This window comes from Tenrec ecaudatus, chromosome 7 (assembly GCF_050624435.1).
Source record: "Tenrec ecaudatus isolate mTenEca1 chromosome 7, mTenEca1.hap1, whole genome shotgun sequence".
NCBI classification, from domain to species: domain Eukaryota; kingdom Metazoa; phylum Chordata; class Mammalia; order Afrosoricida; family Tenrecidae; genus Tenrec; species Tenrec ecaudatus.
The window spans coordinates 9,556,795-9,584,459 of record NC_134536.1 but is presented as its reverse complement, the minus strand read 5'-3'; the positions used below and the strand labels follow the sequence as shown (position 1 = coordinate 9,584,459).

The following is a 27,665-nucleotide window of genomic DNA, read 5'->3' as shown; positions in this document are numbered from 1 at the left end:
ATGTGGGCGGACCTGCCTGGAGATGGATAGAGGAGCTGGGTCTCGGTTCCTAAGACCATCGGAAATAGGTGTTTTCCAGGTGTCTTAGGCATCCCCTGTGAAAGGGTCTTTCAACCCCCACAGGTTGAGACCCGCTGGTCCAGAGGCAGATGGGGGCCAGTGTGAGCAATAGAGCTTTAATGAGGGTCGGAGCAGCGCTGTGTTGGGAGAGACTGACTGAGGGCCTGATGGCGACTGATGAGCACGACCTGTGCTGTTGGGTCTTTAGTGACCAGCCCCCTTACAGTTTGGCTGATCCCATGGTCTAAGGGTATGGTCTCTGTGTAGCATCTCACCGCGACCGAGTCCATCGTGATGCGTGGTGACCCTGTAGACCAGGGTAGAAGGTCCCCTGGGAGTTTCCAAGACCGGAACCCTTGACAGGAGTAGACAGCCTCCTTTCTCCTGTGGAGGAGCTGGGGGCTGCACGCTGCCGGCTTTGCCTCTCCCGCGGTACCGCCAGGGCCCTGTCTACACAGTGCAGTGCACCGCACACGCAACAGTGGGCGCAGACGGAAGAAGGGCCGGGAGCAGGGACGGCCCAGGACCGGACAGCATGGGTCACCACGGGCTGGAGCCCATGCGATGGCACCTAACGGCAACAATGTCACATGTGTAGGATGGCTTTGGCCAGCACAACCCGGTCAGGGCTCTGACAGTCGGTCAACGGTACCCAGTGAGCTGGCAGAAGGGGGAGGAAAGACGGGCAAAGGAGAAGAAGGTGAGGCGTAAGAAATGGCCTGTTGTGGTCGCCATCCTCACTGTCACCGCCAGGAGGCTGGTGCTCACAGTACAGGCTGCCCTGAGGGACATCCCCAATGTGTGCGCCTCACTGTGCCATTGAGAACTTGTCGGTCAGTCCCTGTGAGTCGGAACTGACTCGCTGGCCGCGGGTCTGGTTGGTTCATGCAAGGCCAGGTGCTGAGCCTTGTCAGTGCCGTGCAGCCACTGAAAGGGATTGCGACGCAGGGGCAGCTGCTCCGTTGTTTCCAACGTGAGGGCAGACGCGCCTCGCATTCCGGGACGCTCATCATGTGCCCGTTTCCTGTAAGTGGGGTCATACAACATTCATCCTGTTGTGACTGACTTATTCCACTCAGCGTCATGTTTTTCAAGGTCCATTGATATCACAGTATGGATCAGAATTCCAGTCTCTCCATGGCCGGGAAGTTTCCATTGTCTGTGCCTGTCAAGACCATATTGTGTGTCCGCCAGCTGTTGATAAACGCTTGGGCTGTTTCCACCTTAGGGCCCTTGTTGATAGCGCTGTCTCGCACAGGGGCAAGCCTGTCTGGGTGCGCTCTCTTCCCTTCCAGTCTTTTGGGTATGCCCCTGGGAGTGGGATCTCTGGATCACGTGGTCATTCCGTGTTTCTCTTCCTGAGGCATCACCAGACGTCTCCCAGTCAACTGCACCGCCCCCCCGCAATGGTGAGGGTTCCCATCTTTCTGCATCCTTAATGACTCCTTCTTATTTTCTGGTTTCCGAGTCCCAGCCCTGGTGGCGTAGTGGTGACAAGTCGGGCTGCTGCAAGCTGCAGGGTTAGCAGTTGGAAACCACCCGCCACTTCTCAGGGGAAAGACGAGGCTTCCTATCGGGTCGCGGTGAGTTGGCATTGGCTCACAGCAGTGAGTTTTCCTGAGAGCCGCCCTCGTGGGGTCTCTGTGGATCGCACTGGAATTTTCGACGTTTGCATCCAGTGGTGACGAGCTTGTTGGCCCGTATCCTCGTGGGCGACGTGTCAACTCGAGTCCTGTGCTCACTTTTGGATGGAAAGAGCCGCACCATTTTTTTAACGTGACTGCTCATTTTTGTAACGAGGGTCGCCGTAGGACAGACAGGCAGATTGGTCACAGTTCGGTCACCTCACCTATGCCGGGAATCCCCACCTGTTTGAAAGGCGAGACGCTTCCTTATGACTCAGGGAGAAGCTTCCAGGCACATCCAGGATCAGAACCTGTCCTGACTCAGCAGGACACAGAGGCCACAGAGCCCTGGGTGGGTTCTCATCTTACTAGGCGCCCTAGCGAGTGGGCCCTTTTAAAACAAAGCGCGGCTTCCTCCTGAAGTCAGAGGGGATTTCCTGTATGAGCTGACCAACTGGCCGGAATGAGCTGTCTCTTCTTGAGGGCCAGCGGTACCGTGGGATGTAGGTGCTGCTGAGGGAGCAGGAGAGCAGCCCCTCCCTCTGCGGGGCTGTAGCTGCTTCAGGAGGGCGTCCTCGGGCTGTGTGGGCAGTGGGAACGGAGGACAGCAGGGGAGGGAAAGGCAGCAGCGGGCAGTGGAGTGGCCTGAGCCTTCCTTGGGAGCTCGCTCTGCAGTCAGCAACTAGGAAGGTTCATTTCACAGACTCTGCTCCCTTGGGACAAAGGGTCTCAGGGCTGGGATGGATGGACTTTGGACGTTATTTGTGGAATGTTTGGTTGTTGCTGTGGAGAAACCTTCCCACCAAGGAAAATTGGAGAAGAGACCCACAAAACTCCCTGCCGTCAAGTCAGTGCCGACTCACAGCCCCCCTCCCCTCCCAAAGGACAGGGTAGGACCGCCCGGTGGGTTTCTGAGACTGAAAGTCTTTACGGGAGGAGAAAGCCCCGTCTTTCTCCTAAACCTTCCCCTCACTCATCCCTGCCATCGAGTCCCTGCCCTCTCACAGCACGGAGGACTGCTGGGCAGGGACCACTGGCCAGGGAAGGACTGCCCCTGTGAGTTGCAGAGACTGTAACTATTTTTTCGTTTGTTTTTTTAAGTAATTTTATTGGGGGCTCTTCCAGCTCTTATAACAATCCATACATCAGTTGTATCATGCACATTTGTACATATGTTGCCAGTATCATTTCCAACGCATTTTCTACTTGAGCCCTTGGTATCGACTCCTCTTTTGTTCCCCTCCCTCCCCCACCCACAAGACTGCAACTCTTTACGGGAGTAGAAAGCCCCGTGTTTCTCCTGCGGAGCTGGCTGGTGGTTTCGAACTGCTGACCTTATGGATCGAAGCCCGATGCGTGAACGCCACGGTTACCTCTAAATATGATATTTGAGATGGATGCTTTTCTCAAATGGAAAGAGGGGCAGGTGCTTTTATTAACTCTTGCTAACGTGTCACACATGGCCATACGGGATAATGAGTTACTGAATTAAGAAAACACACTGAGAAGCCAGTTATGAACCAAACCTGCCGCTGCCGAGTTGAGTCCGATGCCTGGAGATGCGTATGTGACCCGGGCTCTCCCAGGGCTGTGTTGTCCAAAGTCGACGACAATGGTGCTTTCTGGGCAGTACCCCTGGGCTGACTCCACCCACCTTCAGAGCGCAGCCCCACGGCAGCCAAGTGCTGCCTAGTGCTTCTCCCTGCCCCTTTCCCATGGCTGTGGTGGGTTTGAACCTCTGACCTTTGCACCGCCCTGGCTCCTTCCTGTCTCTTTAGCCTCCTTACCCTGGAAGCTTCCTCGGCCTTTGTCACTCTCATGGCACGGGCCTCCGTGAGGACAGCAAGCCTTTTCTTTCAGTCAAATGCCCTCGCATGGGGATGGTGCGCTTTCCTCGTGGGCAGATGTGGGTCACAGAGCCCCAGGGGAATGCTCCACACGGGGCCACATGGGGCTCCCTTCACAGTGTTTAATCAGCAGGCACCTGGTGCGCGGCCGCCCCTGGTGGGGAAGCTGGGCCTCATCACCCAGCCATGCCTAGTGTCTCCGCTGGGTGAACACCGTCATCTTCCCAGCTAATAAGCAAAGGACAGGGGAGACTCTGGAGAGCACGCAGTCTCCTACTCCTCAGCGGACCTTCCTTTAAACCTGTCCATCGAATGATGAGTCTCACCTGAACAGTTGTTTATGATGACAATTTGTAAAGTGGTGATTTTCCATCCCATTTTATCAGGTAGTATTTAACTGTAAGGAAGAACCCATCCTGCTCCCTTATCTACCTGTTCCACCTTCCCATCCATCCATCCACCCACCTTCTCATCCATCCATCCATCTATCCATCCACCCACCTTCTCATCCATCCATCCATCCATCCATCCATCCATCCATCCATCCATCCATCCATCCACCCACCTTCTCATCCATCTATCCACCTTCCCATCTATCCTTCCATCCACCCACCCACTTTCCCATCCATCCATCCACCTTCCCATCCATCCATCCATCCATCCATCCATCCATCCACCCACCTTCTCATCCATCTATCCACCTTCCCATCTATCCATCCATCCACCCACCCACCTTCCCATCCATCCGGATACCTTCCCATCCATCCATCCATCCATCCATCCATCCATCCATCCATCCATCCATCCATCCATCTTTATGTCCATGTACTTCACCTACCAACCCCCCCATTCACCTGCTTATCCCTCCATCCACCCTCATCCTTCTACTTATAATACATACATGTATACGCTTAACCTATCTACCTACCCAGCCACCTGTTCTCATCAGTACATATTCATGGCTTCCTATTCTACTGCTCAGGTTATAATCCTTTTATTGTCCTTATGTAATTTGATGCTCAAATTGCCCCAATACAGCCAGTAGGAGACTGTTCAAGTTAACTCTAGTAAGAATGTCGGCGGGGGGGGGGGGGTTATTGATTTTAAAAATATTGTTTTAAGTTCATTTTACAAATGGAGATCAATGTTCAATGGATGGCTCTAAATAGAAGGCAGCGCAGATTGCAGATAATTATGATAAACTCAAATCTTATGAGGACATCAAGGGCCTTCCTTGAAGCAGAGGAGGCTGGTGGTCTCTCTCCCTCGTGGGACTGATTACACCTCTGTGCTATTGAGTGACTTGGGGATACAATATGGCATTATTCGGATGTTTCTCTCCTGCCTGTGGAAGAATCCCAGCTGACATGTGTCATGTTGCAGTCAGGACTGGCCAGCAACCCAGCCAGCCTCTCAGCCAGGGCTAGAGGTGAGAGCACTACTGGCAGAGTCCAGGGAGCAGGGGCCTGGTCCCCCTGCACTGGGCTCGAGAGTGGCCGACAATGAATGTGGAGACCGCGGCTTCCTGGCAGACTCACAATTGTCATTTCTCTTTCCTCTAGGTCGGCTCCCACCATCTGAGACTCAACCGAGGCCTCGAAGCCAACGCCCCCGCATTTGACCGGTAGGGCTTGCTCGATAACAGAGCCCTGGGCTCTACCGGGTCTCCCTTCCATAACACAGTCAGTCACACAATGGACAGGAAGTGGGAGACCCAGCCCAGAATCTCAACTTACCTTCCATCTAGGAAGGCAGCTGTGCTCTCCACGATCCCTCCCACGCAAAAAATCTGCCTTGCACCTTGGTCCGTGATCCAAGAAGGGCCTTTATAAAATGAAGTTTCCACTTTAGACCCCGCCCTCTTCTCTAAAGGCTGTCACAGAAAAAACACCAGTCTGACTCTCTCCCTGCCTGTGTCTTGGTTATCTAGCGCTACTATATCAGAAAGGAATTCTCTGATGGGGTAGAGGTCTGAATCCAGGGGTGAACCTCGGGGAAGGCTCTCTCTCTGTGTTGGCTCCGGCAGAATGCCCTGTCTCCTGGACATTTGATGGGCCTGGCAGTCCTCGAGGGCCCGTTCACCTTGGCACCAGTCTGCCTCTGGGTGGAACAGCTCTCAGTGCAGGAGCCCCAGGTCTGAGGGAAGTGCTCTGCTCTTGGTTTTCCTTTCATTCTTGGCGGTCCTCGGGTCCCTCTGATCGTTTTTGTTTTTTTGAGATTATTTTATTGGGGGCTCATACAACTCTTATCACAATCCATCCATCCATCCATTGTGGCAAGCACATTTGTATATTTATTGCCCTCATCATTCTCAAAACATTTGCTTCAGGGTCCCTCTGATCGTTTTTGGGGGAGAGGTGCTCGTACAACTTTATCACAGTCCATACATCAGTTGAATCGGGCATGTTTGTACACATGTCGCCATCATTCTTTCTAGACATTTGCTTTCTATTGAGCCCTTGGTATCGGCTCTTTTTAAATTTAACCCCTCCCCCATGGGTCCCTCTGATCTTAACCCGCTTGTTTAATCTCTTATATCTCAAAAGGAGATACCAATCTAATCCTGGAAATTACTTCTTGACTCATTAACATAACTGCCACTAATCCTGCCTCATGAACCTGCTGCAGATTGGGCCTGACAGCTCAGGGACTGATTGCCTCCGTTTTGTAACTTGGAGGATAGTGACCTAATACTGAGAATAATGGCCTGTGGGATACCAAGGACTTTCCCCCAGCTTTGTCTCCCCCAAAATATGCCAAACATTAGAGACTGTTTGCCAGCACATGGTGGGAGGTCAGATGCTTAGAGATATTCTCCCTAAAGGCATCTGGTCCACTGTAGGTGGGGCTCACACCCTACCGATAAGGATAGTAATTGTTTCCATGGAGCCAGAGAAGGTCAAATCTGCTCAGTGACATCCAGAGTTAGGCTGCCATCCTGAATCCAGGATCCACCCATCTTGTCACATGTGTACCCCAATCGCTCCCCTTCCTATTGCTTGAAAACCCCTAGATTGTTGCCCTCTCATTACTGTATTACCTGTAGTACAACCCCTTCCTGTGATGTATATCTACCTGTGATTAGGGGGCTTGTCTGCCCCCCCCAAAGATATAGAAGCTTTGGTTAATAATAAAGAGCTCTCTCCCCAGCCTTCTCTCCCCTGTCCTTGCCCTCCTCGCCCTCCTCTCTCCTGCCCTCTCGGCCTATGCTGTGCACGGACCAGACCCAGCTGTTGAGATCATGGCCATTCAGGAGATGAGCATGCTACTGTGAAATGCGTCTGACTCCATTATTTCAGTCTCTCTCCTATCTCTCCTTATTACCTATGACTTGACTATAATCTTTATCTTAACCGTACAATTGTGCCTATAGAACCCGCAATTAGTTGTGGGGGGCTGGCCATCCCCCACAATGCCCTAGTCAAGTTGACACCTATTTTAGGGAAGGGGACAATTCAAACCATAACGCACCGTGAGAAATGGAAAGAAAGGGCTTTAATGTGGGAAGAGCTTCAAGAACTTGAACATGGTAGTATGATGCCAAGAGTTCCAACATGCAGGGAGAACGGAGAGGCTTCATATAAGGTTCCAGGCACCGAGGTGGGATAACATTGATCTCCCAACATTAAACTGTGACCTCTGGAACAAGTCTGACGGGGACATTCTTCGTGGCATCAGCTTGCCTGTCTGTCAGCGTTCTGGGGAGCAGCTGAGTCGGTTTTCTGTACCTTTGCCTCCTCCTCCTAACTTCAGATAGCAAGTTGTGCTTTTATAGATTCCTAAGGAGTCCGCAGAAATGGGTTGACAGTCACAGTGGGTGAACAGAGTCTGACTGGGGAGAGTGGGTCCATTATATTAAGACTTAGGTCATTGGCTTTTACCTTGTCTTGGTAACAGAGGTACAAAATAACTGTAGAACTTCGTCTTTGTTTAATAGTATTATCAAGTCTACTCTCTAGCTTCCTGTTGACCAGACTGTGTTTCCCTAGGACAAACAGTGGGGGCATCCTTGCCAGATAGGTTTTAACAAGCAGTTCCTAGCATGAGCTAACGAGAACTCTTGATCTTACTCCCCTGGTGTTGTGAGCACTTAAACGTTGATAAGAAGCCGAACCGCCTCTTCAGAGTGGCAATAAAGGTTCCAGGCCTAGCTACAGCATGCGTTTTAAAACATGAAGTTTCATGTAGAGCTGAGAGAGCTATTTTTTCTATTTTTAATTCATGCCCAGAACCTGGAGTCTGGAGCTCTACATACGCCTGTGTATACAAGATTAACAGATGTTTAGATCATACTTATTATATCTTACCAGTTATTTCTTACAATAAAGCTTCATCAGTTTGTCCCAGCTAATAAGCAACCATCCAGGTTACTTCACTGCCACTAAGCTGATTCCAGCTCAGCCATCCTGTGGGCCAGGTAGAGCTGTCCCTGTGGGTACTCGAGGCTGTACATCTGTATGAGAATAGACAGCCTCTTCTTTCTCTCACAGACCAGTCGGTGGCTTCTAATTACTGACCTTGCAGTTAACAGCCCAACACTTAACCATGACACCAACAGGGCTCCTGTCTAAATGATAAGATAGAGTATATAGATGTTTGTAGTTGTTCACAGTCACACCAGCCAGTGCGATCACGAGGTGCCAAAGGGACCAGGTATAAGGCATCATGCAAAAAAATAGATATATACATGTATATATATGTGTGTGTATGTATGTGTGTGTGTATAAATATATATATACCATATTGAATGAAGGGGGAAGTGCAGAGTGGAGACCCAGGGCCCAAGTGTTGGCCACTGGAGATCCCCTCACAGAGGGGTTTAGGAGAGGAGATGGGTCAGTCAGGGTGCGAGGTAGTACCGATGAAGAACACAGCTTTCCCCCAGATCCTGGATGCTTCCTTCCCCCAACTACCATGATCCGAATTCTACCTTGCAGGGCTGGATAGGGCAGAGGCTGTACACTGGTACATATGAGGGCTGGAGGTACAGGGAATCCAGGGTGGATGATACCTTCAGGACCAGGGGTGTGAGGGGCAATGCTGGGAGAGTGGAAGGTGAGTGGGTTGGAAAGGGGGAACTGATTACAAGGATCCACATGTGACCTCCTCCCTGGGAGAGGGACGGCAGAGAAGTGGGGGAAGGGAGACTCTGGATAGGGCAAGATATGACAAAATAACAATGTATAAATTACCAAGGGCACATGAGGGAGGGGGGAGCGGGGAGGAAGGGGAAAAAAAAAGAGGACCTGATGCAGAGGGCTTAAGTGGAGAGCAAATGCTTTGAGAATGATTGGGGCAGGGAATGTATGGATGTGCTTTATACAATTGATGTATGTATATGTATGGATTGTGATAAGAGTTTTATGAGCCCCTAATAAAATGTAAAAACAAAAACCCATGCCACTGAGTTAATTCTAACTACAGGACAGTAGAAGTGCCCTGTCGGATTTCTAAGGCGATCAATCTTCATGGGAGCTGACGGCCTCATCTTCCTCCCTAAGAGCAACCAGTGGGTTCGAACAACTGACCTTTTGGTGGTCATTCCCATTCTTAATCCACTGCATACCCAGAGCTCCTTGAAATCGCTGAAACGAAAAACCAGCTCGCTGTCATCAGACGATCCTGACCCAGAGTGGCTGGATAGAGTGTTTCCACCACTTGTAAACCTGTACAGGAATCGGTAGCCCTGTGGGTCTCCCTCGGAGCAGCTGGAGGGTTTGAACTGCCGGCTTTGTGGTTAGCGCCCACTGCCTGTGCCACAGCGCTGCGAGAACGCCTTTAAAACAGCGGGCAGTACCTGAAAATAGTTCTCTTAATGTCAAGTCTAATTATCTCAGGGAGTGTCACGAAAATGCTTAAAAGCAACTTGTAGGTCTTTCAGACTTTCTACTCGAAACATAATTTGTACTCGGATTTGCATTGTCTGCTCTTTTTGTTTATCAACAAGCACATTAGTATCAGAGTTCAGTTGGGAGACCCTAATTACTACGTTAGGTCAAATGACTTTTATTGGAAAGTGTTTTAATATGTTAATAAAGATGTCTATCTTTCCCCTGTTATTATTCCTGGGAAAGGCAGAGGTATTTTCATTAAAATACTATACTACTTTCCAGTAAGAGTCCATCAGCTGGAGTATGCAGATTGAGGGTTTGGGAAGCTGTTGAGGAGCCCTGGTGGTGCAGTGGTGATGCGCAGGGCTGTGATCCTCATGGTCAGTGGTTCGAATCCACCAGCAGTTCCTCAGGGAAAACACTGGGCTTTCTACTCTCGTGAAGTGACAGTCTTGGAAACCCACATATGAGTCAGCGTTGACTCGATGGCAGTGAGTTTAGAGGCGCTGGCCCAGTGAGTAAAGAATTCAACTGCTCGTGGAGAGGCTGGTGGGTCAACCCCACCAGCCCCTTCTCAGGAGAAAGTCTTGGCTGTTGGCTTCCCTGAAGGCTGACCCACACACTGCTGCTGGATGAATCGATTCTTACTCATTCTGACAGTATAGAATGGAGTCGACGGACCTGCTCCCCTGTTCTGCCAGGACTGTTTAAGTTTTTACAGAAGCAGACTACGACATCTTCCTTCTGTTGTGTGGCTGGTGGGGTCAAACCACAGGCCTTGCAAGTCGGACGCCCAACATTTTAGCCCACTGCATCTCCAGGACCCCTTTCCCTAAAGATTACAGCCTTGGGCCAGTTCTCCTCTGTCCTGTAGGGTCTCTGTGTTAGGCTGGCTTATCTAGAGAAACAAACCCTGTGTTTCTTAATACAGAGATAAGAAAGAACTGGATAACAAGAAGTAATTGTGCATCAAGGAGGCATCCCGGCCCGGTCCAACTCAAGTCCCCGGGTCTGATGCTAGCCAGAGCCCTCTTCAGATGCTCCTCTGGGGAATCAGGATGCAGGGAGATCACAGGCCTGTGGGTGCACAGTCCCATGGGCCCAAGGTCTGCAGGGACATGACAGGGCACTGACAGTTCCTAGGTTGGCTCCCAAGGTCAGCGGCCCACATGGGGCTGCCCCTGGAGGCATATACAGAGTGAGTCCCAGCCAGCGGGGTGGGTGAAAGGCAGGAGAGAGACTTTCTCATGGTTGCTCTCATTTAAAAGGCCACACCCCCAAGGGGGCAGGGCCAGACTCCCACTTGATTGACAGGTTGACTCCACAGGCACCATCAAGTTGGCCTAAGATCTAACCACCACAGCCACTGTGAGCTGGACTCCATTAGACAGCAGTGGGTCCGTTCCGTTTATCCATCCAGTGTCAGAGTGTTCGGGAGTCTGTCTGCTGAGGTTTCTCTTGGTTCTGGCTTTAATCCAACATCCCATTTGCAATAAACAGCATGGAGGTAGGTAGACGTGTCCTAGACAATCGTGTGTGAAAAAGAGCTTTATATACAAGAGCAAGTGTATATTGAGAAAACATTCCCGCACAGTCCAGATCAAGTCCATAAGTCCATTACTAGCCCAAATGTCAGCTACCAGTCTATAAATTCCTCTTCAGACTCACACAACATGTGCAATGATGTCAACTGCAGGAACATCACAGGCCAGTGGGTGGAAAGTCTTATGGCCCCAGTGGCAGTGGAAGAATCTCAGCTCTGGCGTGGGGCTCCACGTGGCTCCTCCAGCTCCAGGACTCTGGCTCCATCATCGTAGCTCCTTGTAGCTTGTCAGCAGGAAGACAAAGCAGAGAGAATGTGTTTCTCTTCTCCAGGGAGGAAGAGTGCCCAGAATCCTCTGGAGAAGGCCATGCCCACACAGAGAGGCCTCATTGGCTTTGAACTGATTGAAAAGCTAGACTCCACCCCTTTGCTCAAGTTGGCAGGAGATGATGTAACTGCCACACTCTGGCTTCCCTGCTTCCACGAGGCAGGGGTCCGACACGTCTCCAGGCTCCATCTTTCATCGCCGATTCTCACGCCAACCATCCTTCCCAGACCGCTTCACATCCGGGCTGGGCATGTTCCTCCCTTTTGGTTTTCCAGCCGGGGGTCTCGGCACCTTTCGCTAGCTTGCTTTGCTTCGTCCTCTGGAGCTGCCTTTTGGAAGGCTCTGTTCGACTCCTTGACGTCATCATTGTTTCCATTGGCTCTAGCTAACCCGCGTCAGGAGGCAGATTCAGAGTTTCTTCTACCTCCACGTTGGCTTTTCCTTTGTCTTCTCGGTGACCTTTGGCTTCGTGCATGGTGTTCTGCTGCCATCCCACATGAATGGGGATGGAGGGGCACGGGTGTGACCTGTTGCCACGAGGCAGGGATCCAACACGCCTCCACACTCCATCCTTTGTTACCTATTCAGACACCAGTGTCCCTCCCACACCGCGCTGCACCTATGCCGGGTTTCACGATTCCCGTGTGCCACGGCCACACAGAACTCACGGACCACGCTCGTTAGGTGACCCAGTGTTCACTAGAGATGTCCACAGGTTACAAGGATCAGTGGACAGTAAATATACCATCATTGATCTCAGCCAGCGGCCAAGTCTCTCTCCAGTCCTCAGTCTCTCAGCCACATGGCCCCTTGGCTTTCCCCACCATGGGCCAGAAAAGCAGCCCACCTGCGACTCGGTCCCACAGGTCCCTAGTCTCCGGCCACCTGAGGAGACCGCATCTCTGAGCAGTCTCTGATGCATCTGGTCTCATTGGCCTCTGCCACTTCAGACGGCCTCTCTCTGCTGCGTCTTCGAAGATGGTTCATCCCGACAGCCAGGAGGGTGGTACCAAAAATAGACCCATCCCCTCCGTCAAGTGCACACTGCTCGCATTGAGCAATCATTTAACAGCTCCGCACACTCATCTGGTGGGACTTACAGACACCAGCGTGGAAGAGCCACGTTAAGAAATTTCACTCCACCACACCGCCGACGCCTGGCCCACTGGGCTTGCCCTGGCTCACTGTTCCATGCCGGGTCCGGGGTCTCCAGTGCACCCAGCCCACGGGTGGGCAGGCGGGCGGTCCGTCTGGAGCCCCGGTGACACGGCTGCCTGGCCCCTGCCATTACAGGCACATGGTTCTTCTGAAAGAGCAGTACGGGAAGCAAGTGGTCGTGAACTTGCTAGGGAGCCGCGGTGGCGAGGACGTTCTCAACAGAGCCTTCAAGGTAAGGCCGCCCCATCAGCCCCCAGCTGTCCGTCCGTTTGTCCAGCTGCCTGCCTCGGCTCTGAGGCAGGGGCGAGGGGGGAGGAGTGCCACACGCAGGGTGCTCCCGGCATGCTCGGCTCCCGCTGAGGGTTCCGCAAAAGCATTGCTGTGTGTCCTCACCACGGCGTCAGAACCGGGTCCCCGTGGCCAAGCCCGCCTTTACCACTCGCTGCCTGTGGAGCAGAGTAGTCCTGGTGGTTCGCTGCAGTCCGTGTTGGTCTGCAGACAGAAAGATCCCCAACACGGGACGACAGACAACCCTGGTGCCTGAGCCTCCACCCAAGCCGTTGAGGAAGAGCCCCGGGGACCCTGTTGTGTTGACAAGCTTGCCGCCAAGGTTCAAGACCCCCAGCTGCTCCAAGCAAGAACAATGAGCCTTTTCTGCTCCTGTAGAGAGTTACAGCCTTGGGAACCCACTGGGGCAGTTCCCCTCGCTCCTGCAGGGCCCCCGGGAGGCAGGGTTGCCTCGATATGAGGAGTTGGGGTTGGGGTTGGGGAAGACCTGCCCCAAGTCAAAGCGAGATTCCCAGCAGCGTCCCGCTGCCCGGGGCCATGAGCTCTCTGGGGAGTTTGTTCTCAGCCCAGGAAGTGGGGGGCACATGCGATCCACTCTGCGGGCCCCTCACCTCCTGGGGGAGCCCCACGCAGCCTTCTCCAGGGCAAGTGCTGCCACCCTTGAGCTGTCAAGTCACTTCCGTTCCCTGGCGATCGTCTGGGTGGCTGTCGAATAAGAAGGTGCTGCTGGCAGTTTAAGCCCAGCAGCCACTCTGAGGGAGGACGCTGAGGCTGTCTGGGATGACTTCCAGTCTCCAGAACTCTGAGGAGCAGCCCCTGTCCTCCAGGGTCGCTATGAGTCGGGATAGAGGGGACGGCAGTGGGCTCCTTTCCCAAGCATGGTGCCCGTCTCCAGGGAAGGAAGGTGGCTGCCGGTGCCTCTGGCTGGAGCCCAGGGCAGCTGCGCTCTTATCTCACCCACTGAGAAAGCCCCGCCTTGGAATTTGGACTTTTTGGGTTGCTGGGTCTTGTGGCCAGACCCGAGTTTCCTGTCTGGGTTGTTGCTATTAGCAACAAGGCGTGTTTTCCTTTTTCCCATCTGGGTTTCATATTTTAATGGAGGAGGGGGAAAAACCAGCAAACAATAAAAAAGGAAAGGATAGGAGAATCCCAAAGCGGTAAGCAGCCAAGAAACAAGGTATCACAATTTAAAAAGCAACAACATATAAGACCGCAAAGGAAAGTGTTGTCTTCCCAGCCCCTGGAGCTATGGGAAGGGGCCACAGTCACCCCCACTTGCTGACACAGGTAGAGTTACTCCCAGTGGGTGAGTGTACGTCCCGGCTCAGACTGACTCATAGACACTGTCTCAGAACTCAGGAGACTGGGCTCTGCCTGCCTTGCTGTCACACCTCCTTCCCCGCTGGCCCTGACAGACCACCTAAGTTTCCTGATGGCCTGGTGGGTGGGCGTGCTGCCAGGCACCTTGACTTCGCTCTGATTCGTGCACTGCAAGCCTTTCTCCGTGAAGGAAGCCAGGGTGACATGCGTCCTGGTGCATCCGCCAGCAGGCCAGCCTGGATGACCCAGAGGCTCTCAGTGCTTGGTGGCTGCACCTCCGAGATGGGCAGATGGTTGGGCATGAGGGTGCAGGGTGGGGTGTAAGTGGCCAGTGGGCCTGGTCAGGTGGCTGTCCGTGGAGAAAGCTGGGTGCTGCAGGCCTCGGGAGTGAGGAAGGTCGGGGAGCAGCAGAGTGGCCGTGTCCTGCACTTCCCACCTTCAGCTCATGTTGGGCCCAGCCAAGGCTGGCCCCGGCTGACAGCCCACTGTCATCTGCCAGGCACTAGCCCTCCCTCAGGCTGTGGCTGGTTGCCACGGCAGCGTGGGCTGGATTATGACCCACAGCCCAGCTGCATGCTGCTGGGCTTGGGGCCCGAGGAGAGCTAAGCGGGCCTCCCCAGGCCTGAGGGTGTCATGTCTGCCGAAGCCCCCTCTGCCTCAGCTGCTTCTGGCCTGGGGTGGAGCTTCTGCCAGTCTGCAGGCAAGGGCCCCCCTTGCGTCTGTCCCCCCTGGGGAGAGTCCGTCTGAGTCAGGACGCGTGGCTGACTCAGGGCACCCTCGGCTGCCGAACCAAACCCGGCCAGACTGACGGAAGCGCAGGGCTGCGAGGTGACACAAGCCATCATCTCCCACTCTTCTCCCCCTCCTCCTTTGCAGAAGTTGCTATGGGCGTCCTGCCACGGCGCCGACACCCCTATGATCAATTTCGACCTCCGCCAGTTTGCCAAAGGGGGGAAGCTGGGCAGGCTGGAGCACCTGCTGAGGCCTCAGTTGAAGCTGCACTGGGAGGAGTTTGAAGTGTTCGCCCAGGGCGAGAATGTGAGTCCCCGGTGAGTGAGTCGCGGAGCAGGGGGCTCTCTGGGGGGCCTCAATTGGGGGGGGCAGAGTTCAGCTGCCTCTCTTCCCTTCCTACAACCTGATGTGTGCTCTGGGGACTTTTCAAGCCGGCAGTGCAGTTGGGCTGTTTGGCCAAAGGAATGGAGTCATAAAAGGGACCTCGCAGTAACTGTTGAGTCAGCGCCCCCCCCCACTGTGGATTCTGACTCATGGTGTTCCCCCCACCCCCCATCAGGCTTGAACTGGCCCCTCAGGGTTTTTCCTGGACTTCCGGAAGTCGGCAGACCAGCGTTCCTCTAGAGATGCCTCGGGTGGGTGGGAATCATTGGTCTCTCAGTTTCAGCCACCAAGCACACTCACCGCTCACACTCCTCCCCGCTTAGCGTCCAACCTGAGTCCTCCTCAGGGATATCAGCCCCTGGAGCAGCAGGTGGGAACTCAGTGGCTCCAGGAAACCAGAACTGAGCAAGTGGCCCTGTCAGGACATCAGGAGGGGTGCTGCCCACCCTGAGCTGAGGGGGAGGCCCCGTTCTCCCAGAGCAGTGTGCTGGGCGACAGCGGTGCGGGCTGCTCAGCCTGGGATCCACCAGGCACATGGTCTGATGGCTAACTGGGCCCAGGTACAGGCTCCCTACCCTGTTGGGGGGGGGGGGTCTGTTGTTGACCCTTCATCAAGATGGGATTTGTGCCCGTGACCTCTGGCCATTGTCCTAGCTTCCAGAAGGGCACCCTGAGAACCAACTGCCTGGACTGCCTGGACCGGACCAACACCGTGCAGTGCTTCATTGCCCTCGAGGTCAGTGCCTGTCCGCGGCCGCCCTCTCCCCTCCCTCAGAGCCAGGGCTGAGCCGAGGCCTCGCGGGCTGCCCCGTCCAGAGGGAGGGACACTCACCGCACATGCTCGTTCTTTGGACCGAGCACCCTGAGAGACAGGCATTCCGCCATGGCTGTTGGGACCAGGCTGCTGGGCGGGTGGAGACAGGCCAGGTTTCCTGGTGGGGGAGTGGGGTGGCTGGGGGGGCACTGAGTCAAACCCAGGAGGGAGTGTGCGGACCTGGATGGACCTCCCCTGGCTCACACTGGAGGAGGAAGGCAGGCCAGCTCTGCTGCTGTGTGGGCCTGCTGTGGAGGCGAGGATGGGGTCAGAGGTCGTGGTTCAGAGGTAGAGCTCGTCAGTGAGGGGGCTGTGTAGTAGGGGAAATGCATCTGTAGCCAGAAACCACCCCCTCCCTCCCTCCCCTGCTGGTGGTTAACATTCTTCCAGGGCCCAGATAAGGCGCTACTAGGATGGCCCTGGTGGTGCCAGGGGCAGGCAGGGCCCCTTTGTCCCAGTGACACCCTGGGTTCCCTGCAGGTCCTCCACCTGCAGCTCGAGAGCCTGGGGCTGCATTCGAAGCCCATCGTTGACCGCTTCCTGGAGGCCTTCAAAGCCATGTGGTCCCTGAACGGGCATGGCCTGAGCAGAGTGTTCACGGGCAGCCGGGCCCTGGAAGGAAAGGCGAAGGTAGGGAGCCCTCAGGAGGGGTGGTCTCGGGGCCCTGCGGCAGGACCCACTCACTAACCCGGCCCCGGCCCATGGCAGGTGGGGAAGCTGAAAGATGGCGCCCGATCCATGTCACGCACGATCCAGTCCAACTTCTTAGAGGGGGTGAAGCAGGAGGCCATCAAGCTTCTGCTGGTGGGGGACGTCTGCAGCGAGGAGTCGGCCGACAAGGGCCGTGTGCTCATGGACAACACCGCCCTTCTGGGTAAGAGGGCTTTCTGCTTGTGTGGAGGATAGGGAAGGGGAGGGGAGGGGAGGGGCTGGGGACAGGCCTGCCAGTCCTGTATTCTACCTCTCCGCCCACAGTCCCAGCCAGTGGGTGGCAGAAACCCTCTTCCCAGGTAGGGTGCAATGGGAATCTCCCACTCTCAGGACTTTGGCGTAACTCATAATTCATCTTAATGTTCTGACCGGTTGACCTGAGCAGCAGATGCCACCACCAGGGGGCGGCTTTGAAGAACAGATGCTGTGTTCTCAAAGTCCAGGTGGCCAGAAGTCTGAGCCCAGGGAGCCCGCTCGGGGTGAAAGGCCATGTCCCTCAACTCAGCGGGCGTCCTTCAGTCCCTAGGGAGCCTCCCTGGGCCATTGCCCACCAGCCGTGTGCTTGCCTGTGTCCCTGTCTGCTCTTGACATTGCTCGGCTCCGAAGGGATTAGGTTTCAAGTGAAAGCAAACCCAAGCCCATTCCTAGGCAGGAGCTGCTCCTGTGGCTATCTGAGACTGCTGGTTTCTGCAGGAAGAGAAAGTCTTATTGTTCTCCCAAGGAGTGGCTCGCAGCTGGGGGTTCCTAGCTGTGGACCCTAGTGGCTAACAGCCCAGCTCATAATCCATCACGCTGCCGGGGTCCGGGATTAGGTTTAGGACGCAGTTAACACTGATTGTGGCCTCATTCGGATGAATGACAAATAAAGCAGAGTGCAGAAAAATCCATGCATTGGAATCGTGGTGCCGGAGAAGGATACGGCACGCGCCCCGGTCGGCTAACGGGACAGCCTCATCTGTGTTGGAAGAAGTAAGGCCAAGGGGCTCCTTGGAGACATGGATGGCAGGACGTCGTCTTACGTACTCTGGACACGTTGTCAAGAGAGACCAGCGACTGGAGAAAGGACGTCACGTTTGGTTAAGGGGAGGGCCAGTGAGAAAGAGGACGGCCCTCGAGGAGACAGATGGACACAGTGCCTATGACCGTGGGCTCAGGCACAGGAGCCACTGTGAGGCTGGCAGGACCGGGCAGCGTTTCCTTCTGTTGTGCACGGGCCCCTCTTGCTGGCACCTGTTTTTACGTGGGACTACGTCCTGGGTGTCAGGATCAGGACGCCCATACCTATTTCCAAGGGACCCTGTTCACCCCTTACCCTGCGGTCTGTGTGTGTCAAGCTAGCATGGGACCCACTCTTCCACTTTATGGCCCTGGCTCTTCTCCCACACTGAGAGGCACTGGGGTTCAAGGAAACTTCCATAGAGTCTGTGCAGCATTCAATGCCGATGCCTTTCAGTGCCACTCATTCCAGAAATGCCCTCAGCCCAAATGGGCTTTCAGTCCCACTGGCAGGCATAATGGTCTTGAAGTTTCCCACCAGGCAAGTGGCCTGTTTCTGCGTGGTGCCTGAGGGAGCCTGTGGAGACAGAGGGGAAGAAGGAGGTTACCAGGGTCTCCTTTCAGGAGCAGGACCAGCCAAAGTCTGTCCATTATCTAGCAGACATCCTGGTTTCTTCTTCTGTTAAAACTTGGTGGTCAAACTATGGGCTCAGACAACAGAGCCATGTGCCAGTTCGGCAATGTTGAGATGGGCATTTCAGTGCCCTTGACTGTGTGCTTCATGTTGGGCAGCCATCACCACTACCCTCTTCTGAGCCCTCCCATCCCCAGTGCCCCCTGAGCCACGGCTACCCCTCCCCCTGCTCTCTCCACTCTGGTCTGTGTGTGTCAAGGACACCTTTTCCCACAGAGCCTGTGCCGAGATGGAAGAGAGAGACCCAGCCTCGCTGCCTCGTAAGAGGGTACAGGTTACATCTTAGGACTTGGCAGTGTCTTCAGACATGCTTCTGCTCATCTTCCCAATCACTGGGTTGCCCATTTCTACCTTTCCCACTTCCATTTTGGAGGATGTCTCACTTGGCATCTAATAACCAAACCAAAGCAAACTCATGGCTAGTGGACCACTCTGACTCCAGGAGACCCTCCAGGGTGGGTGTGGTAGCTACATCATCTGGTGTCAATTTGAGAGGATTAAGAGTGTAAGGGTGGTCAGGCCTCTCAAGATATAACCAATGAGGCCTCTGTGTGGGCATGGCCTTCTCCTGAGGATTCTGGGAATTCCTGTATTTCTTCCTTAGAGATGGGAGACACACTATCTCTTCGCTGACACCCAGGGAGACATAGAAGCTGACAAGATGCATGAAAGTACACCAGTGCCCTGAGCCAGAGGACCCACGTGGAAACCCATGCTAACGCTGAGATACTTACACTACCACTAGATCCACAAGACTTCCCACCCACTGGCCTGTGATCTTCCTGCATTCGGCATCATTGCATGTGCTTCGTGAGTCTGAAGAGGACTTTCTAGATTGGTATCAAACATATGGGCTAATATGGGGATTATGGGCTTGATCGGAACTGGGCTGGGCTGTTTTCTCAATATTTAACTGCTCTTGTATTTGAAGCTCTTCCTCATAACACGTATGAGTGTCTATGGGTTTGTTTCTCTAGTCTACTCGGACTAACACAATGGGGTAGAACTGCCCTTGCGGGTTTCTGAGACTGACTATTTAGGGGAATAGAAAGCCTCATCTTTCTCCCATGGGAGCGGCTGGTGGTTTCAAACCCACTCACCTTGTGGATCACAGCCCAACACGGAACTGCTACTCCACCAGGGCTCCCGGCATCCAACCGCTGGGGTTCTATTTGGCTTTCCACTTGAAAGAAGCTCTGAGCATCATCACCCACGCCCATGGCCACCTAGCTGGTTCTGCCTTACAGTAACCCCGTGGCGGGAGCAGAACTGTCCCCACAGCATTCCTAAGGGTGTAAACCTTTACACGAGCAGATTGGTGATAGGGAAGGTGGGCTTGAACTCTGTGGGTGTGCGATAGATAACATTTACGATAACGACCCTCCCCCACCACCACTAAATCAAAGTAAAAGGAACAGCTGCTGGGGCAGCTTGTGAGCACACCAACACCTCACAGGATGTTGTGGTTATTTGGCTTAGAGGCTCAGGACCACGGTTTCATGGGACATCTGGGCCGAGTGCTTGACCACTGTGCCACCAGGGCCCCTCCCCCACTGGCCCTTGTCTGTAGCGCAAGGGAGACAGGGCGGCACAGAGCCACCGCTGAGATGTGGGATGGGGTCAGGTCATTCGTTTAGAAATCGGAATAGATTTTGGGTCGTCAGAGGCGTGGTTCAGCAGGGTGGGTTTTCAAGGCTATGTGTCTGACGTCCAGGCAAGGAAAAGGTCAAGAGAGCACGTCAGCCTTGCCGAATGGAAGGCGGGAAATTTGAAGATACGGATAATTTTTTGGATAATGAGGCATTTGCAGCATGTGCTCTATACACACGAGTAGCTGCCTAAATAAATACCAAGCCACGCTTCGGGGATTTGGTCCCTTGGCTTGGAGTTTCAGAGACATCCCATCTCATGGCTGACTCTCGGCTAGCGCTTCTTGTTCTGCCTCCTGGCTCCTGCATCACGCCATGCCTGGGGTCTCCAAAGCTTGCCAGCAGCCACCCAAGGCATAGCCCTTGGTCCCTGTTCCTGTGGAGAATCTGGAATCAGAAGAGAGAATGAAATGTGTAACTAATCGTCTCCAGGGACAACCAGGAGACTAGAAAGACAGAAGGGGACCCGGTCACCGTTACTGAGCAGGCTGATCAAAGATTCTATACAAAAAATCCTGATCGAAGGGGGAGATAAGGCAGAACACAATTTCAGATTTACCTGCCTTCCAGCCTTTCTCGAGTCATGGAGGCTGGATCATCCCCTGAAGCTAATGCAATGAGATAATCTTTAAGCCTTAAACCAAAAATATCTCCTAAAGTCTTCTTTTAAATCAACCAATAGTTTAGCTTGATGAGTGGGAAACGTCTGCTCAGAGGATTGTGCTCTTTTAAGATCTAACTACGCAGTCTCAAAATGGTAACACCCGCTCAGACGGTCAGGTGGAGTGGAAGGGGCAGCGAGTTTATGTGAATGGAGGAGACAACTCAGAAAGGGCTTCATGGAAGAAACCTGTTGCCCTGGGTCGTCTGTGTAGAAGTTGATGTATGTTGTTAACAACAACAACCATAGACTATAATGATGTCTTAGGCCGGTAGACCAGAGAAACAAATCCAAGGAGACTCATGTGTGTATAAGAAAGAGGTTTATAGACCAGAGCAATTGAACATTGAGATAACACCCCAGCCCAATCCAGATCAAGTCCATAAGTCCCATATTAGCCCATATGTCCAATACCAAAATATAAAGTCCTCTTCAGACTCACGCAACACATGCAATGATGCCGAATTCAGGAAGAGCACAGGCCAGTGAGTGGGAAGTCTTGTGGATCCAGTGGCGTTGTGAGCATCTCAGCATTGGCAGAGGTCTCCACGTGGCTCCTCCAGCTCAGGGCACTAGTGTAGCTCCATGTGTCTTATCAGCTGCAATGTCTCCCAGGGAGTGAGCATGCGTCCCACCTCAAGTGAGCTATGTAGTGCTTCCAAATGATTTTATCAAGCTCCCACCTGATTGACAGGCTCAACTCCACCCCTTCACCTTCATCTGCTCTAATTGACACCAGATTGTGTCACCACCACAGGAGCAAAGACAGACCCTTATGAGACAGCCCAGCGTGCGTCAACAACCAGGGTCCGTCCGTGCCTTCAAAATTACCCACAATTTGGGTTAGGTTCCCAGCCTTTGTCTTCATCCGGCTCGTCTTTTAGTCCACACCAGCAGACGGTGGAGCCGGGCCCTGGTCCGGGTTGGCAGGGTTGGCCGACAGAGATGAGTGTGCCTTTGATTTCCTCCTCCACAGTGACCCCCAGGATCCTGAAAGCTATGTGGGAGCGGCAGTCGGAGTTCACAAATTTCAAGCGGATCCGTATCGCCATGGGGACCTGGAATGTCAACGGAGGCAAACAGTTCAGGAGCAACCTCCTCGGGACCGCGGAACTCACCGACTGGCTGCTGGACTCGCCCCAGCTGGCTGGAGCAGCCGGGTCTCCGGGTGAGGGCGGTTCCCTCAGAGAGAACCACATAAGGACCTGCACTGACCCCTGGGGGCGGGGAGGACCTGGCGAAGAGCTCCTGCCACGGGGAATTGGAGACGGAGCTCATGCTTTCCTCACCCCCCCCCCCCCTTTCAGTCTTCCAGAGCCGGGCCTAACAAACTAAGTACTGGCTGCGCTCTGTCTCTCCCTCTCGCTCGCTGGTGCTCCCTTCAAATCAGTAGACTTCATGGTTTTTAGAGCAGTTTCAGGTGTGCAGGAAAGACAGGATCCCCATGCCCTGACCCCGTGCACACAGCGTCTGCCAACCCAGTTATCAGGAACCGCTCGTCCTCCTGCGGCCCGTCTGTGACAATGGACGGACCGAGAGTGATGCGCTCTCACTGATCAAAGCCCAGCGTTGACATGAGGAACCATTCTTGGTGTTATAAGGAGTCCTGGCGCCGCACGGATTAGACGCTTGCCTGCTAAGCGGAAGGCCAGCGGTTCAAACCCACCAGCCGTTCCCGGGGGGACGATATGAGTCAGAATCAACTTGACAGCAGTGGGTTTGGGTTTTTCTGTTTTGTACAGTTCTAAAGGTTTGGTTTTTGTTTTTTTTAATATTCTTTGGTTTTATTGGCATATAATGCTCCGGTCGTAGAATTCAGTAGTTGAGCCACATCAAGAACCGTGTAATTAATCATCACCATAGCCCTGTGGGTTTTGATGCATGGGGGCTTCGGCAGACTTGAGGAAAGGCCCCTGGCGTGTAATGCCCTGTGCCCACCTTGATAGTGCCGTACAGAACGGTCGCACTGCCCTGCCCTGACAGTGCCCTGTGCGTCGCCTGCACACGCCCCCCTGCCCCCTGGTACCCGCCAGCATGCAGCTTTTTCAGACTCAGACACGCATTCTCGTTTCAGAGTATGTGGGAGAGCTCCCAGAGCCGTGCCCGCTCTCCCACCTGCCAAGACTGCCGTCTGAGGGGTTGAGAGCTCGGACCCATTGGTCTAAACAAGATGCAGCTTCCAGAACTTTGTTCCGGTCAGGAGCTTGTCTGAGGCCAAGCACGCTTTACATGACCGGCTTGGCAAAGAACATCTTGTCCCCCTGCATTTTCCCAAAGCAGCTACCCATATCTGCTGCACGCAGTCCCGAGAGGGTGTGTGTACCTACTACGAATAAAGTGGTTCCCCACTGGCCACCTCCCCTCCGAGCCCTCTGAGGCGGTGTAACAGTTAGTGGTCCCAGAACTCAGCACATGAGGGCTGTGATTTTGTCAGCCAGCACGATTCCTGGACTCTTGGATTGCCCATGGCTGAATGATGTGGGAGGGGACCCCACGCCACAGCTCTGAGGTAGGGGGTGCCTTGGTGAGTGGGCCCTGCTGGCTGGTGGATATGGTGTGTCCGGAGACCACTCAGCCCCACAGATGCTAAGTGTGAAGCCTTCTCGTTTGGCTTTGGGATCGTGGGGTGACTAGCGGCAGCTGGGGTGTGTGTGAATCTGTAGGGCTCTTACGAGGAGACTTTTTGATACCTTCCAGGTGAAGGACAAGGAAGACGTGTAGATCAGACAGGAGCAGGGCTTTGTTTCCTTTTAACACCCAGTGTTTTTATATACATATGAAAGCTTGGGTCTGGTGAAGCTTGAAATTCCTCTTGGCTTGACAGAAGAGGAAGCGGCCCCCTTCAGGGATGGGTGTGCGAGTGCAGTGGGTGGTGGCCGAGCTGCGGAGAGCGACGAGTCCAGGAGGGTGCTAATGACAGAACAGACAAGAGGACAGAGACCCGCTGGGTTCACTGAGCGTCCTTTAAGCAGACATCGCTGGGGGCAGCTCTCATTCCAGCCCTGCCTCTGGGGGGCCGGGCTGCCTTTTCTATGCTCTGACAGCATGGCGGCCCCAGGACAGGCTGTGTCCCCTTGTGTGGTCATGTCAGTCCTTCTAAAGCACCCAGTGACTCGGGGAAAGGGGGCGCACTGGTCTAGCCCAAGCACCCAAAGCTGCCATGATTGAGTCCTTTCTTGCTGGGCTCAGTTAGCAGGTGGGCCCGGCAGGGACTGGGGCTTCACACATGACCTGTGACCTCATGGGGACTTCTGAGTGACCCAGAGCAGTGATTACAGATGCTTCCGGCAGAGATGCAGGCTCATAGAGGCTGCAGGGGCCGGTGCAGCTGCCCAGAGGCGCTGGGAGCGGGGGCACCCTGGGAAGCAGGTGACCCAGGCGGGGCCATCCTGATTCTCTCGTCTCCTGCCTGTTCCCCAGATGACGGCAGCCCAGCTGACATCTTTGCTGTGGGGTTTGAGGAAATGGTGGAGCTGAGCGCAGGGAACATAGTCAATGCCAGGTAAGTAGCCGGCGGGAGGTGCTGCAGGTGGTCCCAGCAGGGGCATGGCCAGAGCAGGACCCTGAGGCTTCCCTGCGGCAGCAGTGGGCCCCCCCTCCCCCGCGCCCGTCACCGCTGAGCCCCATTGCACTCTGCCCCAGCCAGTCTCATCGTTAGCATGTGCTCCCACTGTGCACAGTGGGCTGTAGATACAAGGGCACCGCAATGGCCCAGGAAGCTCTGGGCGGTTGGAGATGTCCCTCGGGAACCAAGGACAGAGACCAGATTGCTCCGCTGTGCCCTCTCATGGCAACCAAGGGGACACCAGTGGCTGGGCTCGAGCCCCCTGTCACAGCCCACTGTTCTGTCCATCTCCCCGAGGGCCTTCCTCTTTTTCACCGCCCCTCGACTTCACCAGGCACGTGGTCCTTCCTGACAACGCGTCCAAAGTACGTGAGACCAAGTCTCGCCATCCTCGCTTCTCAGGCGCCTTCTTGGTTGTCACTTCTTCCGAGACGGAAGTGTGGGTTCTTCTGGCAGCCCACAAATGCTCAGTATTCGTCTCCAGCCACATCGCTCCACGGCATCCCTTCTTCCGCGCTGCCCAGCACCGCCGCTTGAGTCCAGCACACCTGAGGCCTCACAGTGACCATTTCTCCTCTATCCTACTTTCAGAAAGCCTTTTTGCAATAGATTGGCTCGATGCAATATGTCATTTTATTTTTCTTCCTTTTTAAGAAGTTAAACGGTCATTTTATTGGGGGCTCTCACGGCTCTTTTAACAGTCCACGCATCAATTGCATCGAGCGTAGTTGTACAGATGTTGCCATCATTAGTTTCCAAACATTGACTTTCTATTTGCGCCCTTGGTATCAACTCCTCTTTTTCCCCCTCCCTCCCCCTCATTTTATTTCTTGATTCCTGTTCCCGTGAGTGTGGAGTGTGTATCCAAGTAAAATGAAATCTTTGGCCGCTGGAATCTTTTCTCCCTTGATCATGAAACACAGGTAGACACCTTCTGCGGCCCATTGCTATAGCCAAGAGCCCACCTGGCGTTAGGAATGATATTGCCCGCTTCTGTGTCTTCTGAGCCCAGCCTACATTTCCGGCCGATGCCTGTCATTGTATGCCATGATCGTTTTTGAATGGTCCTCAGAAATGTACTTGTGTGTGGCATTACGGATACGATCCCATCATGTCTACACTCTGTTAGGTCATCTTTCTTGGAGTGAGCCTGGATAGGGATTTCTGCAGGTCGGTACGTGAGGTGACTACTTTCCGAATCTCTTGCCATAACCGCGTGACCCGGCACTTCTATGGCTGCGTCTGTCTGTGGGAATTGCTCAGCTGGTGTACTGCCAGTTCCTGAAGCTTCGGCTTTGCGAGTGCCTTCACTGTCGCTTGGACTTCTCCCTGCAGAACCGTCCCCTCTGAATCACGGGTGCTGATTTGGACCAATGATCCTATTCTCCGTCTTCCCGTGGTGGTTCCTGCATCCTTCAGGACCCTGCCCATAGGATCCCTGGGATCCCTCCAGGCTTTCGTCTGCTCTTCAGTGATTTCAACTTGGAACCCGCTGAGCATGCTTTTCTCTCTGGCTTTCTCACGCCGAGCCTTTGCACATGTCACCGTAATACGTCACTGTGTCTTCTCAAGCTGCCCTTCGAAAGCGCCTGTTCAGCTCGTTGGTTCCATCAACTCTGATTTATCTGAGCTCCCTCTGAGTTCAAGAGCAAGTTTCGGAGTCGCTTCTAACATTCGTTCCGGCCTTTTCTTTCTTCCCTGCCTGCCCAATGGTCCTTTGCTCTCTGCGTGGACGACGTTCCGGATGTTCTTCCACAGCTCCTCCGGTGTCCTGGGGGCTCCGGGAGTTAAATCTGTTATTGAGGTGTTCTCGACGTCCAGGTGGGGTAGGTTCAAGGTTGCATTTTGGCGCTCGTGGAACTGTTTCCATTTTCTTCAGCTTCGGCCTGAGCTTGCACGTGGGCGGCTAGTATTCTGTCCCATGTCGGCCACTGGCCTTGTGGGGGCTGACAATGTCGACCCCCTCCTTTGTCTCTTTGCACGGATGGACTCGATCTGACTGCTGTGCGTTCCATTTGGTGAGCTTCATATGTGGCTTCACTGGGTTGTTGGAAAGGGGCAGTGAAGAAGTCATTGGTTTTGCAAATATTCTAGCCTGTGACCTCTGGTGTCATTTTTATCGGCAAGGCCAGCTTTTCCAAATACTGATCCTTCTTTGTTTCTGGCTGTCTGCATTCCATCACCAGTCCTTACCCAAGCGTCTTGAGTGCATGTGTGAGCAACTTCAGTCTGAAGACGTTGGTGAGTCCATCTTTGACTCTGGTGGTTACTGTGCAGACATCTTACAGGTGTGCACATTGCCCCATCATGAACAGACATGAACCTTCAGGAGAGACATTGAAATGTCTTTTTGACGATGAACCTGGCACCATTTGCCTTCAACTTGTCATTCCCAACAGTTAGCCCATCGGATTGTCAGCTTCCAAATGGCCAAGGCCTGTCCGTCCCCTTAGGTATAATTCATGTAAACCTCATAACTCTTCCCCATTCTTACAAATATGCAGAGAAGGCCAGCCCAGCATGGCTGCAGCCTTGGTCTCTGGCCTGGTATTTGGGTGACTCAAACGCTTCACTGGGGTGGATTTGTGTGCCTGGCGGGTGGGGCCGGTGTGTGTGCTCACAGAGGGTGGGGCCTGCCCATCTTGTTCCTAGGCTTAAAGTGGGAGAACTCTTGAGCACAGGGAGGGACGCCTTTGTTCTCAGCACCCCGTCCAGGGGAAAGAATCAAAGCCAGGGGATTGATCTTGACCACAGGATCAGCCTGGCTATCTTTTTAAATTGTGGACAAATACGTTGTAAGTTCTGACCAAGTGTGTATTAAGGACACTTGCCATACGATGTAACCAACACCACACTCCTTGTCTCCAAAGCCTTTCAGCGTCCCAAACAAACTCAGTGCCCCCTAAACAATGACCCCATTCCCTTTCCCCAAGCCCCTGGGAGTCACCAATCTACTTCTGTCTCTCTGGGCTTGCCCGGTCTCTGTATTTTATGTGATGCTCTATGTCAGAGGGATCCCGTGCGATCCCTGTCTCTGAGGGCAACTGAGTTCACCCAGCATCCTGTTTGTAAAGTTCGCCCTTATCTTGGTAGCGATTAGGCTCCATGTCCTTTGTTGGCTGAATCAGATCCACTATTCAGGGATGTTCATTCTCTTCTTCCTTCATCTGTTGACGGGCACTTGGGTTGCTCCCACCTTTGGGCAGCGGTGAAGAGCCCTGCTATGAATGTTAGGGTCCCAAATTCCTGTTGGAGCACCCCTACATTTCACTCTCAAGTTCCATTCCCAGGACTGTGGCAATGGCGTGGCTAACTCTCCAACACTGGTGTGGTGGTGTAACAGCCACCACCCTGGTGGATGTGACTGGCATCTCCTAGTAGCACTCCTCAGCGAGGACTAAAGATGTTGGGCATCTTTGCATTCGCTCTGGGCCACTCCTCTATCTTCTTTGCAGGATT

General features: G+C 53.9%; 1 protein-coding gene across 2 annotated transcripts in view; it reads left to right on the top strand.

The window, feature by feature from the left end:
* Positions 1-27,665, top strand: part of SYNJ2 (synaptojanin 2) — a 128,486-nt gene that overhangs the window by 71,586 nt on the left and 29,235 nt on the right. For both annotated transcript variants that reach the window (XM_075554328.1, XM_075554329.1), the window contains exons 6-13: positions 5,095-5,156; positions 12,528-12,624; positions 14,877-15,049; positions 15,771-15,852; positions 16,411-16,560; positions 16,639-16,804; positions 21,618-21,809; positions 24,062-24,143. In XM_075554328.1, coding sequence (XP_075410443.1) covers positions 5,095-5,156; positions 12,528-12,624; positions 14,877-15,049; positions 15,771-15,852; positions 16,411-16,560; positions 16,639-16,804; positions 21,618-21,809; positions 24,062-24,143 — 1,004 coding nt within the window. The remainder of the gene's footprint in view (positions 1-5,094; positions 5,157-12,527; positions 12,625-14,876; positions 15,050-15,770; positions 15,853-16,410; positions 16,561-16,638; positions 16,805-21,617; positions 21,810-24,061; positions 24,144-27,665) is intronic.